We start from the raw sequence: 18,967 nt of genomic DNA, 5'->3' as shown, positions 1-18,967 counted from the left end.
TTAACCAGCAGTAGCCTTGGCACTTGCTCTTTAAGTCATTCATCCTGTGGTTAAGCAATATAATTCTAAGTCTTGGCATATTTTATGCATGTGTTGAACCTTGAAATCTATGTTGCCATGGAATATCGCCATCATTTGAATAGGAGACACATTACTGTCAGTAATGATAGTTGTGAATGGCCTCATCAATGCCATTCTGACCCTGGTGTGGAATCAGCCTTAGCAGCAGAAAAAAGTTCAGCCTGTTAAGAAGAAATTTATTTTGACCAGTCATGGTGTTCTCAGTGATCTTTATTCTACAGATGACAAACAGATGGTCAGTAAGTAGCTTCAAGAACTAAAGCACTAAATGCCCTCGTTGATTAAAAGATGAATGCATTACAAATTCTCCATTATCATTAAAGCCACAGGAGCCTTGGGGAAGTTTCTAAAACAAAAACATTTCAAAGCATTGCTTTCATCAGAAAAGAGCTCTCACACCAAAAATGAATTTCTGATTTAAAAAAAAAAAAAAGAATACCATTTTAGAAAAGCCAATTGCCAAATATCTCAGGTAAACTTCTCGTACCAGTGCATATGTAGGTACTAAGAAATAACTAAACTTTCAGCTACACAAACTGAGCATTAAATAATTTAAAGCTTTCACCCTACAGCATCCACCAGTCTGTTAAAACAGTTGTTTTCATGTAGGTTATGATTCAAATTCCTAACTAACGGCAATCACCTGAATCTTCCTAAGTCAAAATTAGTTCTACAAATTTATAGTATTTTTCCTCACAACTGAAGATTGCTACTGAGTAAACCTTGATTTCATAGTCCCTTCCAGAATGTTTTTAAATCTGAATTCTCAGCTTGATTACAATTTCTGTAGAGTTCTAACTCCATGAGATAAACATTATAGCTGAGGCTCACTTGGCTGAGACTGCCAGACTAAATCAGGTCTTTAAACTTTATAATCTTTATATAGGTCTATATGCTAGAGATTTTGTATATAGATGTAGCAAAGTACTTAAAAATTCAGCTAACACTAAACATCTACTTGGGTAATTTTTGGACTCAGCTGAAATGTTTTCTATTATTTAGGTACTGCCATAGCTGACAGTATTTTAACAATCATGTATTATTCACAGAAATTTTAAATTCCTATTACAAGCAAAAATCTCGTCAGATAGTTTTCCCCTGGAAGGGGAAAAAAAGCCACACACAGACCAAAAAAAACCAAAACAAACAACAACAACAAAAAAAACCCCACAACCAACACATCAAAGTTTAAAACAGAAAAGACTGGAAAAGATTCTGAAGAACTCAAACTTTTCTTTTATAGGAACATCAACATGTATAAGGGATTCTAACAAAATATTTTTCTTAAATTTTAATTGTCACAGAGATATATGTAATGTACCAGACTGCAAGACAGTTAGAAGGATCATTGCTGTCAACTGATGAATATACACTGGCAAATCATTTTAAGCATTCCTTTCCCATGGTTCGACATAATCCAAGCCAAGATGTGCAAAGATTTCTTCCTCACTTCCAGCTTTGAGAAAGACCCTCTGTGAAAGAATTTTTAAAAAGGAAGTCAATAAGGCTGTTAGAAAGAAATTTCAATTGATGTTTTTGCTGTTTAAAAGGAGATAATTTTTGACAGTTTGACCCATTGTATACTCTGCAGAATACATTCCCTTCATCAGCGTGCTCAAGGGTGACCTTGAAGCATGAAAGCAAGTTAGAAAATAATTCTAATGCTACTTGATGCTTTAAGTTCTAATGATTTGTTTACAACACTTCGTTTTGATTGCTTTTTCAAATCTCTGTGTGTCAGAACTCAAATAAAACCTATGTTTCCCTTCAACAAGGGTCAATAACTTGACTTTGTTGATATAGTCATCAGTGTTTTATACATTAACAATAGTAATATTCTCTATAAATTAATTTAAGATGATTCATAGGCTACACTTATTATGCATATCTAAACATTAAAAGTGTTAAAGCTTTCCAAATTTCTATTACTTATATCTGAAAACAAGAAAATAAATATAAAAATCACATCTATGAAAGCAGTGGAAAAATAAGAGTTCAACAACTGCATCTGAGGTTTGAGGTTTTAAATGCACTTTCTTAATGAATATTTTACAATAAAAATCATTTACAAACAAACAAACAAAACCTGCTAAGGTAGATGAATATTCAATCTGGAAACCTCAATGTTCAGAGGATATTGGAAGCAAGAAAAAGTTAATTATTATTGGGAAATCAAAACAAAACAGAAAAAAACCAACCACGTAATATTTCAGCAGTTCCTGGATCATCTTGAGTTAAGTCTTACTGTGTTCAGCTCTCTAACATCTCCAGCTCCTGTGCAATGAAAACTTCAGGGTTAAGATTTCATAATCTTCTAGATTTAATTTCTACTATGAAAGAGGTGAATCTGAATAGAAAACTACCTACTGCTGAATCCTCTTTACTTTGCAAAAGCTCTGATTACAGTAAAGTTTAGCAATATCTGTGCCAGCACATACAAGGCTCTGATTATTTTGTTCCAGAATTACCATCAAGCAAAGTAAGTAGTTTGAGAGCATTTGTGGCTGATATCCTCTTGAATCCATCCAAAGTTATGAATTCACTTCTTTCTCTTATCAAGTGATTTCTTCTCAGTAAAGTAATAAGGAATATCTTAATTATTTTATTTTGAGATAGTACATCTTCAGTTAGACAAAAAAGCTTAATAGGAAAATATTTGAAGTTAATGGTAATTATGGCAAATAAGTATTCTTTCAGTGCTATTAATGAGAAATATACAAAACTCACTGAAAAAAAAAATTCCTATTGAGATCAGTGGAAATTCTACTAAGTTCTACTACAAACACACTGATTTTGGTCAGTAAAATGTTCCATATGGATTAAATTTGCTTTAAGAATGCAATGAAAAAGTACTTAACAAGGAAAATAAAATCAATTTTCCATAATGAATGCTAACTACATAAAACCTCTTTCATATTCAGGTATAGCTTATCATAAATTTGAGGGAATATTTCAGCCCACAGCTTCAGGATGTTATACTTTTAAATCAAATTAGGACAAATCTTTTTGATTTTACACATGTAAAGTAAAAACAATCTTCTGCACTCTTACACTTCTAGTCAGATATTACAGATACTTTGTAATATAAGCTCTTTGTATTTCTGGAACCCCAAAATATATCCCATTTCCTCTGTTCTGCCACTTTATGCTTTTCTGCAAGCAAAAGTCATTTCATTTGCTTGACAAGGAAAATTTCTATTACAAATTATCTGATGCTGAATACCATTTTCAGTAGCTACAAGCCATGTTTTTAAAAGAATCTCTAGTTGATATCTGCCAACTGCTTTAGCAGTATTAGTGTTATTAAGGTTAATCATAACTTACTATTTTACCTCTTTGTCAATCCGTGCAGAACTTACACAGTGATGCAAATTTGATTAGTCCATTCATTATTGTTCTGTAATTCATTTTCCTTTTGCTCAAGAGAAGTAACTAATGAACTTCTTTCTCAGTTGTGATTTTTTTTTTTTTTTGCAGCTTCCTACTAGTATTCCACAGACCCAAGACATACCCAGTCAACATCAATCAGTCTTTCAAAAACAATGCTCTGGTGCAGCTGTTATCACTCGACTCTTATTCCACTTAATCAATTCTGTTCTTTCAAATGATGTAAATATTACATTTGTGTTTGCAAACATGACTATTTACTACATGTAATGTAGAACAGCTGCCATCCAAATGTTTTCTTATGTGAACTGCTACCTCTTATTTTTCATTTTAACACTAATGCTCAGTGCTACTTTTGATTAAAGAGAAAGAGACAGTGAAGGCACAAAGTGAGCACTATTTGGCAATTCCCTAACTAGCACTGCCAAAGTTCAAGTACATCTTATACTTCTTTTGTCCCTTGGTTTCATCTCACATACAATTGAGAGAACAAGCCAAAACTACTAGTCAATGAAGTAGAATTCTAGTTTTAGTTACATAGATTAAATTACATATATATTCCCTTTGTGCGCCAAATACTAATTTGATTAATTTTGTATATACATTATTTAAATAATAAAAAAAAATTGAAAGCACCCCAAGCCCCCTTCTCTCTTCCAAATACAGAGTACCTCCACCTGTCTAAATTCTCGTGTAGCTCAGCCAAGATGGGTTGATCTTAAACACCAAGGTGGGAAAATGTAACTTAAAATATCATTAGCGATTAGTGCAGTAAAGAAGAAAATTATTATAAGAAGAAACCAGAAATAAATGGAAATTACTGTGAAAAAATTCCAGATTTTTATGAGAAACATGGAGAATCTTGCTATTATTGGAGCGTTTTCACCACTGGATATGCACTGTTCTAGTTTATTAAGCAACCTGTGCTTTCAGCCTCGATAAATTAGGCTGTTAAAATGAAACTATATGGCTTAGACACCCAGTCCCTGCTCTACTGTGGCCATCCATCTTCCTTGGCACTGTTTGATTGGGAAGGAAAAACGCTACAATGATAGCAACACTACACAGAACACTGAGCAAAGCAATGCACTGCTGAGGTTGCTTTATAAGGAGACATGGAAGTTGCTGCTCTGCCAGCAACTGCTCTGCACACTCCTGAAACCAGACACTACTCATGCTCTGCATCAGTTTCAACTCACCTTTCTTGAAAAGCAAACATCTCGGCAGATTCTGCATAACCTTGTATCCCACTAAAAATTGCTAAAAATTTGCTAAAAATCTTGGTAATAATAGCATACTGCAAAATACCAAATTAAGTAAACTTTTGTAATTAATACTATGAACAACTCTCAGCCTGTTATTGTTGCATTTTCTTGCAATTTTCCCCATCTCAGGGTGAATATAGAAAGTTAGTTTGAACACAGGTACTTCAAAGTAGAAAGTCAGTAAAACAGTATATCTGATGAAATAATGATTAATGCTTCCAAACTAGCAGAATCTGCTGGAAAGTACTTCAGGTTGAAATATAGACAGCATGTAACATGTGCAAGCCTCAGTCCTGAAGATAAGACACATGGTGGAAATTTTATTTACACATTTCCTTAAGTCTTCATCTTTAGTATTAACTGATAAACTTGGCTATGAAGTTTCTTAGTTCTTTATTGATCTGACTCTACTTTCTACATTATTTGCACATTTGTTCTTGAATAAGTCATAGCAAAATCATGTATTTTCAAAGACCACAGAAATTTTTTTCCTATGCCCTATTTTCCCTGCTCTTTCATTGTGTAGAATTTTAGTTTCTGTACAGAAGCAGTTCAGAAAGAATGAAGTCATACTCCAGTGGATTTCATTATCCTTTGGAAAACCATGACATTGTGTAGGAGGCAAACCCCCTCCTTTTGCAAAAGACCCTTAGGGTCAATCAAAATTAAAGACTGTCTATTCTTCCGACATAATGTTTCATCAAAGAAAATGTGGGGATGAAGGAGTGAGGGGGCTGGAATACTGCCAACTATATATTGTTATCAAATTACAAAACTGATGCAATGCTGCTTCTAGGCAAGTATTTGGGATGTCATTCACATACACATTTTTTCTAACCTTTGCTTATTTCCTGGTAATATTGCATATTATAAAAGAACAAACTTAAATAGAGCAATTAGTGATTTTGTCATTTAAATGTGGTCTGGTCTCACTAACTTCATATGCTGTCCGTCATGTGACATCTGTCTACATCTGTTTAATTGCTTTGATATTTTCTTTCCTATTTAAAAAGTATTAAAATGGAGATATGAGGGCAGTATGATCATTTCTAACTCAGTAATGATTCCAGTATGCAGAATGATAAATACCAAGCAGACTAAACTCCCATTGTTTTATATGTCTGGAAATGTTACAGTGGCAGTAAGCATGACAATGATAAATGAACAGTAGAAAAGAAGAGGACAGGCTGTCATTTGCAGAGTTGGAACTTAACTGTTCACTGTGCTTGGACAGAGCCCACTCTAAAAATACATTTTGTGGGTAAAGTCTATTGTAGATGAATGACAGCAACAGCACTTGCTTAATCAACCATAGAAGAAAATATATCATGCAACTTATATATATTTTACATGTTTGTCACATCAGTGTTGGGTTTATCTTCACATGAAATAAGTTATATAAAGTCAGGTAAAGATTTTTTATTTATATATAAATAATTTTTTGAGACTAATGGAAAGATGATTTTAGCTGCACTGATTACATCATCTTAGATGGTATGAAACCAATTCTCTAGATATGAAAGTCCACTGAATTTAGTTGAACAGTACACTCAACATCAAAAACCTGCAACTTACAGAATGTGATAAGATAGCTTATTAGATAAAAAGCCCCAAGATAATAAAATTGGCTTAAACTTCCTTTTTTCCATGATTCTTCTTGCTCAAATGTCATTTGTACCTTGTAATAAATATTTAGATATCTGTAAATGAACATATGTGCATAAAGCAGGGCTGCTATTTGAATGATAATATGGTTCTTATGTGGAATAAATCCTTGTTCTAATTAAATAAAAAATAAAAAATATAGTTGAAATGTCAACACTGAAGAACATCTCTGCCAAACACTCAACTGACAGCAAGTGAGATGAAATAAAGGCTGGATTGTGAGAAGTTATTTAGATTAATAAAATGAGCCTACAGGAAAAAATAATGAAGGTAGAAACATAAGTAATCTATCAAATAGTTAATTGAAAGAGACCCATAATGATCATCTAGTTCAACTCCTGGCTCTACAAAGAACCATCCAAAAGACCCAGAAGACTAGTAAAACACAGGAAAAAAAACATAGCAAAGTGGAGGAGAATATTACTGAATTATTTGCTTGACACAGCCTCCTATTGTACCTCTTCTGCTAAAGCTAACACCAACATAATGATGAGTTTCTGCAATTTGGCACTTTTATAAGGAGGTGGAGTACCACACATGCAAGAAGTCAAGGAGGTAAAACTAAAGAAAAGAATGAAACAAAGTATTTCAGGGGAATTTTGATTCTCACCTTGGAATTTTAGTTCAGACATTTTGGAATTGCTTGTTTTCAGGCAGATGCAAACTGAGACTAAAATCTCTAATCTCACTGACTCAGTTTTTCCTTAAAAGAAATGCACAGATCGAAACAAATTTCCTCTACCAGCCAGCCAAGAAGCATGACAGAATGTGCACCTAGAACTGAATGTAATGGAAAGAGAAGATGGGGGAGAAGCAATAGTCTTGAGAAAGTTCTTTCTTTGGGTCTTATGAGAGCACTGTAGCTTTCATAAAATAATGAATCTGTTTTGGTTTGATCCTAATGGATTTCTGCGAGAGTGAGTTTCCAAGGGGAAGGTGCAGGTGGTGCCAGAGAAGTAATTTAGTAAATACAGCAGTTGCTGGAAGGTTGAGGAATAATGCTGCAGTCTTCCAGAATTTCCATATTTTCCATTCAAAACTTGTTTATTCATTCAGTTATTCCCTATGCACTCCCACTTTCCCTGCTGCCAAAAGCAATCACTTGCTGGAGTGATTTCTTCAACAGAGAGTTTGTGCATTAACTGGGTCAGCTTATAGCTCTGAATTGTATCATCCACATGGTTTAAAGAAACCTCAGAAAATACATGAAAACTCTCAAAAGCATAGATAGAGATGGAGATAGAATAGATTTCCATTTCTGGTAGAAAACATAAATCTCCTCTGAACTTCAATGCACCAAACAGCTTTACAGTTTTAAACCAAGATCCAGAATTATGAAAAGCAACTGTAGATAAAGTGTTACAGTAGATCTATAAATTATTGCAGTACACTGAGCAATGCAAGGTTGAGTGCCTTTAATCTACAATGAAAGCATGGGAATACAATGCAACATAAACCTGTAAAATGGCATCTACTTTTCCAAAGTCATTAGCTGACTCATTAGGGCAGATGAATTGGTGGCAAGAAACACTGTAATCAGTAACATTCCATGGATAGCTAATATCAATTATGGAAGAACAAGGGAAGGAAAGGAAGAGAAAAGCATCTGAACAAAGAAATTTCCAGAGGAAAATACACAAAATTTTGTCATTGCAGAAAAAGTTTCAAGTCATTGCATTCAACATCTATCTGATGTATTTCAGACTGTCATAAAGTAGCATGGAAAAATGAAACTTCTTCCTTGTCCTGATCCTTATACTCCTAACTGGCCTGAGCAGGACAATGTTTTACTCCATCAGTAGTTGATAAGGCAACATTCTCAAAATAAGGCTGCTTGATAATAAAAAAAATTGTAAGACTCAGGCTCTATGAAATACCCATTAATATTTTTAATTTTTCACGATGATCATTGCCATTATAAACAATACAGATCTTTACATTTTTTAAACTGGTGTAATATGAAACATCTGATTCATAAGCACTGCACTGCTAAGTGATGCAGTTAACAGCTGTGAGTATGTGAGTTGGTGGTGTTTTTTCTTCCTGTTTTTCACCAGAGATTTCTAATTATTTTATTTATTTATTTATTTATTTTTATAGTGGGTAGATAATGATAGGACAAAGAGGAAAGATTTTGGACCAAAAGAGAGAAGATTTATATTAGATGTTAGGGGGATGCTGCACCATCACTGGAGGCATTCAGTGCCAGGTTGGATGGCCTCCTGGGCCCTGATCTTGTGGTCAGCAGCCCTGTCCAAAACAGTCAGTTGGAACTAGATGATATTTGATGTCACTTCCAATCTAAGCCATTCTGTGATTTTGTGGGAGTTGCATCTAAGACAGGGTGTTTGTGATTTTTGCTTTGCTCATAATTAGGCTTCTTGCTAAATATTTATGCTATGCTTATGAATGAGACTCAACAGTACAAACAATTTCATGACAATTACAGAGGATAAATGTTGAAGTACTAATTGTGGTAGAAATGTGAAGTGTTTCATCAAGTTCTGTAATAATATTCCACAGCAGTGTGTGTTTTCCTTTGATGAAATCATAACAGAATTCAGTAGCAAATAACTTGAAGTCATTCTGACATTATCTCCAAATGTAATTTTCATGTCAAATGTTTTCTATAGTAATATTCATATCACAATGCCTGCTTTAAAATAAAAACTAATCTGTTCCTAATCTGGCTACAAATAGGATGATAAATAAATCAGAGAGAAAAAAAAAAAAAAAGAAAAAGAAAAAAGGAAAAAAAAAGGACTACTCTTTGAAATGACATTATAACAAACCATGATTGAAAAAAAACAGTATTACAAGCATTACACATTCTCTCAATACCCTCAGGCAAAACTATGTGTAATGGCGTTGATGCAAAATAGTGCAGTGCAATTTATTCTAATAATTCTAGAGATTAATAATTTTTGAAGGCAAAATAAACAAAATACATGACTTTCATGACTCATGAATAAATTTCTCATGTTAATATTAGTATATTCTAGGAAGCTATTCTATACACTATTTCATAACACGGAATAACAAAATCTCTTCAGTCTTTCTTCATGAAAAGTACTTTTAACAGCTTAGGTAAAGGAAAAAGAAAAGGAGAAACAAGGACTTGAGCTAAAGAGCTGACATTTTGCAAAATAACATTCTAAATAAAATTATCTGCTAAATTAACTGAATGAGCACTTTTTGTCAGAAGTCAGTTTGTAAACAGAACCGTGATGAGCATTAATTGCAACTATTCTCCATTTAAAATAACAGATGTGCTGTTATTTTGTTGCAAGACTGTAGTTAAGTGCTCAGACTTTCATTACAATTTTGATAATGAAATATATTCCACAATACATAAGAACATTATATACAACCACGCAGACTACATTTTTAGTTTTGGGCACACAAAAAGAATACAGACTTGAAGTTTTTTTTCTGACAACCCAGGATAAAATCACCAGTGCATTAAGTAGCATGTTACTGCAACTAAAAATGAAGCTTCCATACAGACAGGAACTCTGTATCTATTGCCCTCTGTGGTTCTCTGACAATTTGCATCCAATCAAAAACTCATTAAAATGATAGCTAGGATTATTTCCCAGCTTTAGCTAGAGTTCTTTTTGCTTTTAGACTATGACAATCGCAATAAATTTGCCTTGTACAATGCTTTCATTGCATTGTATTTGCCTTTATAAAACTTCATATGAATAAATGGAACAAGAAGATGCTCAGAATCCTGGAAACACTGTTGAGTCCAATTCATAAACGAGTATTATAAAGTACTTCAGAAGCATACTATTGAGACTGCAAAAATCAAAGACTTGAGGTTTGAGAAATCCTGGAATGTGGTTAATTGCACTTTAACCTTAGTTTAATTTTCTTCTGTATATACACTGAAAGTTCTTTTTCTCCAAAGAAATATAACTTCCTTCAATTACTGTAACAAACTTGGGTCTCTTTTACTAGAGGAGAAATATGTAGTGCCACAGAGCTTTTTGCTGACATTGACAACAATCATATGCTGCAGGCTAACGTATTACTAACCAGGCTTTTCTTTGCAAGTTGGTCTTCAATCTCTATCTGTTTTAGCTCCAACTCTTTCCTAGCTCCCTTTCTCTCTTTCTGATTTCTAATTTATCTTCAGGTTCCACTCATTTCGTATTCCAGATCACAGTGAGATAAACACTGTTTACTCAATTATTTGGGTGGTTGAAAGTTTACACATTTCTCATTGCCACTTTAGAGCATTAATGATGAATTTATTTATTGTTTTCTTTCATTCATCTCCATCCCCAGACATACATTTTCATGTCCCTTTCCATCTGTTTCTTCAAAAAACACATTCACCCACCCCCAAAACATAGCAGATAGCCTTATATCCCCTTTCCTGGGGATTCTCATTTCACATTGCTTTCTCCAGACACTCCTTATCAAATCTGTTTATCCACCACAGTTTTCCATTCTCGCTTCCATTCTATTTTCCGGTATCTCATTTTCCCCTCTGACACTCAAGTCTTCCCTCTTCCAGCTTTCTCTCTACCTTGCTTCTCAGTGATTTCTTTTTTTGTTTAAGAGGAAATCTGAGACTATGTCCTCTAATTTATAACTTATCCAAGCCTACTGGTTGAATAACTGAATCAAAACACGTGGAAAATGTTAGGTCTCTAAAAATTAAAATGAATAAGAAGATATGTTCAAAGTGTTTTGAATCTGCTCCTATCCATGCATTTAAGCATCTCCCATTTCTTCGGCAATCCAGGTTTCACTGTTGTGTTCAGAAAACACACCAAGCAAAGGAAGCAGCAATTAGAGACATTTATCTTTGTGCTGCATGTACAACTTGCTATTACAAAGGGATTGAATTTCGCTACAAAATCTACAAAGATTACATGCAGCCTTTGTAAAAATGAACTTTCATATGCTGTTTGTGAAATATTTAAACTGCAAAGAACACAGAGAAGAAGCACAGTGGATGAAAATGCATAAACATTTTTAATTTATTCAAAGGATAAAAAAAGTTGATTACTTTAATTCTTAATTTTTATAAATAGAGCAGGTGCAAAAAGAACAAATCCCCCAAATCACATCTGCAATTGCCACTGTCCTCAGAGAGGAAGAACTGAAACATAAATGAAAGTGTGTACATCTGTTTACAATGGCTTAGTGTTTAATTGTAGTAATGATTATGTGAACAACTGATCACCCTGGAAATCAATACTATAAACTTTGGATATCTATGTTTACTTTAGCTTTAATCCAGTCATTATTGCAGACATCTTAAGCAAACTCTGCAGCTGCAGCATGTTTAATTCATTGAGATGTTCTTCAGGGTGACTGTCTCACTGTTATAACTTCATAATTTTAGAAAAGCATCTGCTGAAATATTTCTATATCTCATTTTTTAGGAATCATAAAAAATGTCTCTTTAACTGTGCAAGTAAACTTAGGCAGGCTTCTTCTAGTGATAGAGAGGAGTAAACACTCTCACATGACACAAGAAAACTGATTTTGAGACTCTAACTGTGAGACTGTAGCTGTTGAATAGACAGTTCAACAGACACAACTATTATGTCTTTATGCAATAAAGTGAGGGTACAGAATCAGAGCCAGCTCTTCTTGCCAGAGTATTGGGTAGTGACAGAAAAGAATTGCTGCTGGGAAAGGAAAACCAGCTTTTTGTTAGAAGATCTGTTTATAAAGATGTGGGAAGTGCAGGCAACAATCCAGTCATCTGTAGTCTGTCTGGCTTCCTCAGTGCTGTCTCTACCCTCTGCTGTCCCAGCTTCTGTGCAGCAATAGCTTTCCTTGTAACCACTTACTCATCTTCAGTTTTACATCTGCATATATTAACAAGCCAACTCAGTGTACAGATGCAGCCTTTCCTACTTGTATGACCACTGCCAGGTAAGTCTTCTCTCAAAAGATGTTACTGGCTGAGTGGTGTACCAGCAGCACAGCCTTTGGCTTAGCCAGAGAAAAATGTGAATGTCATGGGAGAATCTAGAAGGCCAAGTATATTGCCAGGCAGAACGGGCTGGGCTGCTTGCTTGTACACCACAGCTGTCCGTGATGCAGCTACTTAGGCAAAAGATGGGCAGCAGCAGAAATCAGCATGCTTACAAACACTATGGAGCCTCATAATTACAGTTATATAAGGCATTTAGCCGGGCTGCAATCATCCCTTCATTTGGACCTACACATATATGCACAGAAAGCCAGGTCAAGCCCTCCTTGACGAGTTAAGGATTTCCATAAATAGGAATACTTTCTGCAGGTAAACAATAAAGAATTGTGCTGACTATTGCATGGAAGTGATCTTCACAGTATGGAAGCAAACAAATCCCCATGAATTACCCCCTTTATATGTTTACCATGTTTACCACTTTCATTAGGAAAAATAATATTCTCTTTAAAAAAACTGGGATCATAGAGCTTTACTGTTTTCACTGTAGCTCTATAGCATGTAGTGCTTTGCAAATCTGAGTCCTGCTATGAAGTTTTTAGGGCATCTTGTGACTTCATCACTCAAAGCAGTTATGTAAACCTCCTCTCTAGCTATTCAGCAACGAAGTGACATTTAATGTCATTCAAATGCACACAGTGGTTATTAAATGCAAAATATCATCAGTCATATTCAGTCTTCTGCATAGTCTCAAACTTTTTTCCAATGTTCCTTTAACAATAGAAAACATTAAGACAACAATTTCCTATCTTAAATTTTCATAGGGCACAAAACTAATAACCTCTTTTGGGTCCAGTGGCTCTTCAAAATAACCCTGAGCTTGTGACCTTCCTCTTACAAAAAAACCCAATAACTTGCAATGTTAGTACAATAATATTCATATGTTAATAATTTAATCAATTTATTACACACTGGAAATGCCAAGAAATCTTTTTCTATTACAAAAAATAAAAAATAATTAAAAAAAAATAAAAGCATTGCCAATCATTTACATCACTTCATTTTGCTGCTCTGAGCTGCTTAAAGTAATACTTAGACTCAAGTGTTTTTCTTAAACACTCTTGTTAATACATTTGGTTTTAGAAAAATCTAAATCTACAAGATCCAGTCCTCAGATTGCACAGTCAGTTTGAGGATATGAGCAGGGAAATGGTGTGATGAAAGAGACATTCCTACAAGGCTATAATCCAAACATGAAACTGTTGCATATGACATCTCTAGAAATTTCTCACCATGAAGCTGGTATACAGTAGAGTACCAGTGGCATCCTAATGCTTTGAGCTCATCCTCTCTTTTACCCCATCTCTCATTCAGCCCAGTTCCCCGATGCTCACTCACATTCTCAAAAATACACTGATTGGGAAAATATAAAACTCAGAACTTCTGAAATGAACCAGCTGAAAACAGTTCCTGTTTTATCCAAGATCTTCTCTTATGAAATGGAAAAAGATTATAGCTCAAATGTAGAGCACAGAAGACTTCTGCCAGGGTCACTGGCTTTTAAAAACTGTTGAAGGGCAAATGGCATCAAGAGCAACTAATATAGCTTGAATGAAAGCAAAGAGAAATAAGGAATCCCATCACAGTTGAAATTATGTGAAAGAAGTTTTAAACACTCCTATTTCCTGTAGCAAATACAAGGAAACAAGGAATTGTTTCCTCCAAAATGTAAAAACAACTCACAAGTACCTCATTTTCTAACAGTGGTTTCCAAGTATTTGTTAATGGTACAAGTTTTCAATTAGTTCAGACAAAAGGAATTCATTTAAAAGTAATAGTAAGGTAAAGGTTGAGAAATTTTGCATCTCCTAAAACTCAAATTTATCCACAGTAAAAGAGGTGGTGCTGGACTTTGCATAGTACAGTAGATCTTCCAGAAACATCTTCTGTACCTAAGAAGGCTTGGACTTCCTCACACTCATCTCCACAGGGAAACCATTCATATGATTTCAGCTGTTTAAGAAGCACTGGATTGCAGTTTCCTGTGTTTGCCAGGAAGACAGTTCTAGTGACCAAGATTTCTATTTAACAAGTATAGTTATAAAAATATAATACACCACTGTCACGTGAATGGACCTACTCAGTGAAATGCTAATAGATTTTATTTTGTTGGAACTTTTCTACTCACTTAAACCTGGTATTTCTATAAAACATTGCTCTGAAATAAATAAATAAACAAATAAATAATCCAAGTTACCAAGCATTTTAAAAACTGTAAGCCTATTTGAGCTCCTGTCAGTTTGCCCATCTTCTCAACAACCTGCCTGACAGGCTACTGGGATCCTGAGTTCAAATAAGTCATTCTAATTACATCAGAGCCAGTGTCCCCAGGGCTTATTGGCTCCAAGAGCCTAGAGAAGCCAGCCAAGCTGAGTGCTTCAGAGCTGGCAGCCCCGAGAACTGTCTGATCTTTTGAGATTTAGAACTGTCTCATCTGTGGATTGTTTCCAAATTCAAAGAGTATTTCCATTTGCAGAAAGTGTCAACTGATTAAGAGAATAAGCATTCTGAATGATCAAAAAACCTTCATTAAATATTTGCACTTTCTCCTAGTTTAGAGGAAAAGACAAAATGTTGAGTGATCAAAATCTTTCATTAAACCAAACTAGTTTTTGCTACAGTGGTTAACTACTTATCCTTACTGTACTTCTACATCATGGGAATTTGGCCTTGCTGTTTTGAAATGAGATTAAGGAGGGTTAAAGGATTTGCTTAAGAGTATTCAGAGAATTTGGCTACATGTGGGATCCAAGTTGCAGGTTAATAGCCAAACCTCTGGACTACCTCCTCAGGCCACATTACAGCAATTTTTGCTTTCTCCAGCTCATAAAGTTGTCACTTATTTCCAAGTGTCAATTTTTATTTTTTTTTCCTTTTCACAGCACTTCTCTGTGAGCCAAATCAGGTTTAAGATGTGGTTCAGAAAATTTTCAAACAACATGAAAATTTGAAAGTTGTTTGACTATGTTTTTCAGCATCACTCACTCATCTGAACAGGTACGTGATCCATTGGCTGTCTATAACCATATCAGTCTCTCAGCTCAGTGCAACACATTCCCTGTTACAAAGTGATACAATAGAAATGTGTACTGGGCAAGAACAAACATATTGCAGGGCAGAACAGACCTACTGTAGATGTAATTTTCAGCTTGAATATGACTGCCATCCCCCTGTACAGCTCTTCCTGATTGTTTTCTCTTTTGATTCAAAAAACTAGCAACATGTGCAAAATTTTTACGTATAAGTTTCACAGTGGTTTGAGTGCTCATTTATGGCATTTCCAAGTTCAAAGCAGCATACACAGCCTTGGAGATTCAAACTGATAAAACTCCACATCATATTCAGCTTGCTCATGCAACCTTTCCTTCAAATCTATGCTGTCTTTCCTCAAAAGAAATAGAAGTTAGTGGGACAGCTGTCTTCACTGTCATCACCATAGGCACATCAGATATCAGTGACAGGCACAGTATCAAAACAACCATGTGTGTCAAGTCTTTTGGAAGCTGAAGAAGGACCTTTTACACCCAGTGATTGCAAAGGGAACAGAAAGAGCATCATACAGATAGATTGCAACAAATCTAAGGATGTTTATAACAAAGATTGAGTATCTGAGTTTGACTTTCAAATGGAGAAGCTGTGATAAAGAACAGGATTGGGACAATATATGATTTATGAACTGCAAGATGCAGCTTCAGATAGCATTCAGGGACACATGGAGGGAAAAAAGAATCCAGCATATTCATGTTCCTGTGGATTATTAAAAGTAATAACTGACAAAAAGATTTTTCAGTAAGGTCGTGAAACAGCTAACAGGAAATTTCAGAATATTAGAATTTAAGAAAAATCAACAACAAAACAAGCAAAATACAACAAACAACAAACAAACTAAAAAGCCAATCATTGTAAAGAAAGAAAAACAGCTTTTCTTGATGATGAAATTTTGGGAACTTGAATTCCAGTTTGCTGCTTACAGTCTGGAACCTCAGCAATGTATGAACTTCTGATTTCATCAGGAAGATATCATGGGTTATATCTTGCAGAGTTACAGCAGCCTTCTTGGTCACACCCAAAAGTCTGTCAGATTCTTCTTATATGAAGACAAGTAAAGTCACTTCTCAAGCTGATCTCTTACACACATGGCAAATTGTTGCCATCTCTATTACAATCATTCCCATTACCGCTTAGTGATGTTAACAGCACATATGGGAAAGTAAACAGCATTGCAATCTACAAAACTAGCAAGTCAGTAGAATTTCATATTATGGAGGATGAGGAAGATTTTGTTTAGGAATATTCTTTCTGAAGTAGAGCATATAATCCTCTCAAGAGTGATTTCATGGGAGAATAGTAATTTCAGTAGAACTGTAAGCCTGATCCACATTAAAGAATGTAAAAATCCCAAATCATGAAGCCCAGCTTCAGACACCTCTCATGTACCCCTCCACATGTCAAGAGTACTCCAGCTAACATCTCTAGAGGTTGGTAGAGGGGCAACTAACAAAATCTGCTGTTCCTGAATCCTATTCTAAGTTGCTGAAACTATGTAAGTGGAAAAACACGCATACTTCAAGGATAGCTATTCCTTTAAGGACAAAAAGCCTGTGGCTTGCCAGCCACTCTAAAAATCACTTCAAAATCAGCAAACATTGTAGGTAAAAGTAAGTCATACATTTGTTCTCTCTCTCATGCAAGCAAATGATACTCCTCTTATGCGCTTAGAAATAAAGCAGGGATTAGAGCAGTAACTTCTTTAGTTTGATCCACTAGGATCTCCTAAAGAGCTGCCATGATGCTGTCAAAACTTGCCAATGACTGCCATAGTACATCACAAGTTTTAATCACTGCAAAGAAATGTCTTTCAAATCTCAGTATGTAGCAAACTGTGATATACATATGCATGCTAAAATCTGAAGTTCAGACAGTGATCTGATGACCGCATTACATAAATACATAAATATGTGTTTAAGCACCGGTTTCTATTGCTTCTGATTACATCTAGATGTAATGTGTGTTTTAACCAAAAATCCTCTGTAGTGAGTTACCAGTGTGCCTGAATCCAAGACACAGGGGTATAAAAACAATGAGTTATGCTATAATTTTCAGTTAAAAGACCTGAAGAGCTTTCAGATTTTCTCAGGAAAATCAGCGTCAGTTGATCTGACTTACAGTTTACTTAGGAAAACTAAATTCTCTTTGAAATTGGACCTGGTTCGGCAACAAAATCATATCTATTTTACCGATAGACCATATGATTGATTCATAAATCAGGAAAGCTTTACACTGAGAATTTTATTGGCCTTATTCATAAATGTGTCAAGCCATTTGTAATCAGTGTAACAGCAGTAATAATATTGTAAGACACTGAGTGCATACAAGTTCTCTTTCATCCTGATTGCTGATCAATGAATTCCTTAATTCCCTGAGCATGGAAATCATCATAACTTTTAACCACTAGCAGCTGTGAATCACAGACACTTCATACTTCAGGTTGGAATAAACAAATGCTGATTTGTAAAATTTATGGGTAGAATCCTACAGAAGCATAGATTTGGACATCTAGTCACCTTATTGTGAAATAAGCGGCTCTTTGATAATTAGTAGTGAATTTTCAATTTCTCGCATCACAATTTTCCTACCAAGTTTTATGCAATGCCATCTTATTTTAGAATACAAACAAATCATCAGTTTGATAGCTGCACACTGTCTTCTGAAATCTACAACAGTAAGAAAATGATTCACAGTAGAAGGGGAAGGAATATAATAATCAAGGCTGAAGAATAATTTCAGAGTGTAACTTTGTAACGAGTCCCTGGAGGAAATACCTGTTCCTTTTGTTCCCCTCTGCAAAGCTATGTAATTGATGTCTAACTGCTATGCTAATGTTTCCTGTTTCTGTCAGAATCCCTTTGGAAACACACCGAAGTAATCAGGGTTCAGTCCTGGTGCTACTCCATCAGCAAGAGAATATGGGATTCTCTGATACATCACATTTCAGGCAGTAGGACACAGTGGAAGCTCCAGTGCCAAAGGGCTAATAAGTATTAATATAAAAGAATGAAATATCCTACCTAATTTTCAGAATGTAGAGCAAACCAGGAAACTGTTTCCTTTTATAGTGAAAGACTCTTACTGGTACTGTTACATTCCATTAAAAATAATAATGATAATAAAAAAAAAATAAACAAAGCATATCTGCTATAGTGTGGTTTATTTACTTCTTATAGCAGACATCAAAATTTTAAAATGATGACAGTTAATTGCAACCGAAAAAAAAAAGGATTTGGTCCTCATCAGAAGGCACAGCTCATTTCACTCCCTGACCTTCCTATCCCTTTCACTTTACACACACACACATGCAGACACACATGCAGTCACCAGTGAAAAACAAAGCAGAAGTGATTTGTCCCAGCTCCTGAACCACACATGCCATGCCTGTTACTGGGCCATGCATAACAGTTGGTCTGGACAGAACAGTGACCCCAGCTAACTCTCCCAGTTTGCTGGAGAGTCATAATTAGGAAAATATGTGATTCAGTTTTTATTTATTCATTTATTTAATTATCATTTATTCATTTATTTAATGTTACTTTGTGGAACCCTAAGCAACCTT

General features: G+C 34.9%; 1 protein-coding gene across 4 annotated transcripts in view; it reads right to left on the bottom strand.

Moving 5' to 3' along the window:
* Positions 1 to 273: 273 nt before the first annotated feature.
* DNTT (DNA nucleotidylexotransferase) overlaps positions 274 to 18,967 on the bottom strand; it is an 84,506-nt gene continuing 65,812 nt past the window's right edge. For all 4 annotated transcript variants that reach the window (XM_085555199.1, XM_085555200.1, XM_032445538.2 and 1 more), the window contains one exon: positions 274 to 1,553. In XM_085555199.1, coding sequence (XP_085411325.1) covers positions 1,467 to 1,553 — 87 coding nt within the window. In that variant the 3' untranslated portion in view covers positions 274 to 1,466. The remainder of the gene's footprint in view (positions 1,554 to 18,967) is intronic.

This window comes from Coturnix japonica, chromosome 8 (assembly GCF_054131305.1).
Source record: "Coturnix japonica strain WE chromosome 8, WE-NBRP24, whole genome shotgun sequence".
Classification (NCBI taxonomy): Eukaryota; Metazoa; Chordata; class Aves; order Galliformes; family Phasianidae; genus Coturnix; species Coturnix japonica.
The sequence above is the reverse complement of the archived record's forward strand: the minus strand, read 5'-3'. Positions and strand labels throughout refer to the sequence as shown.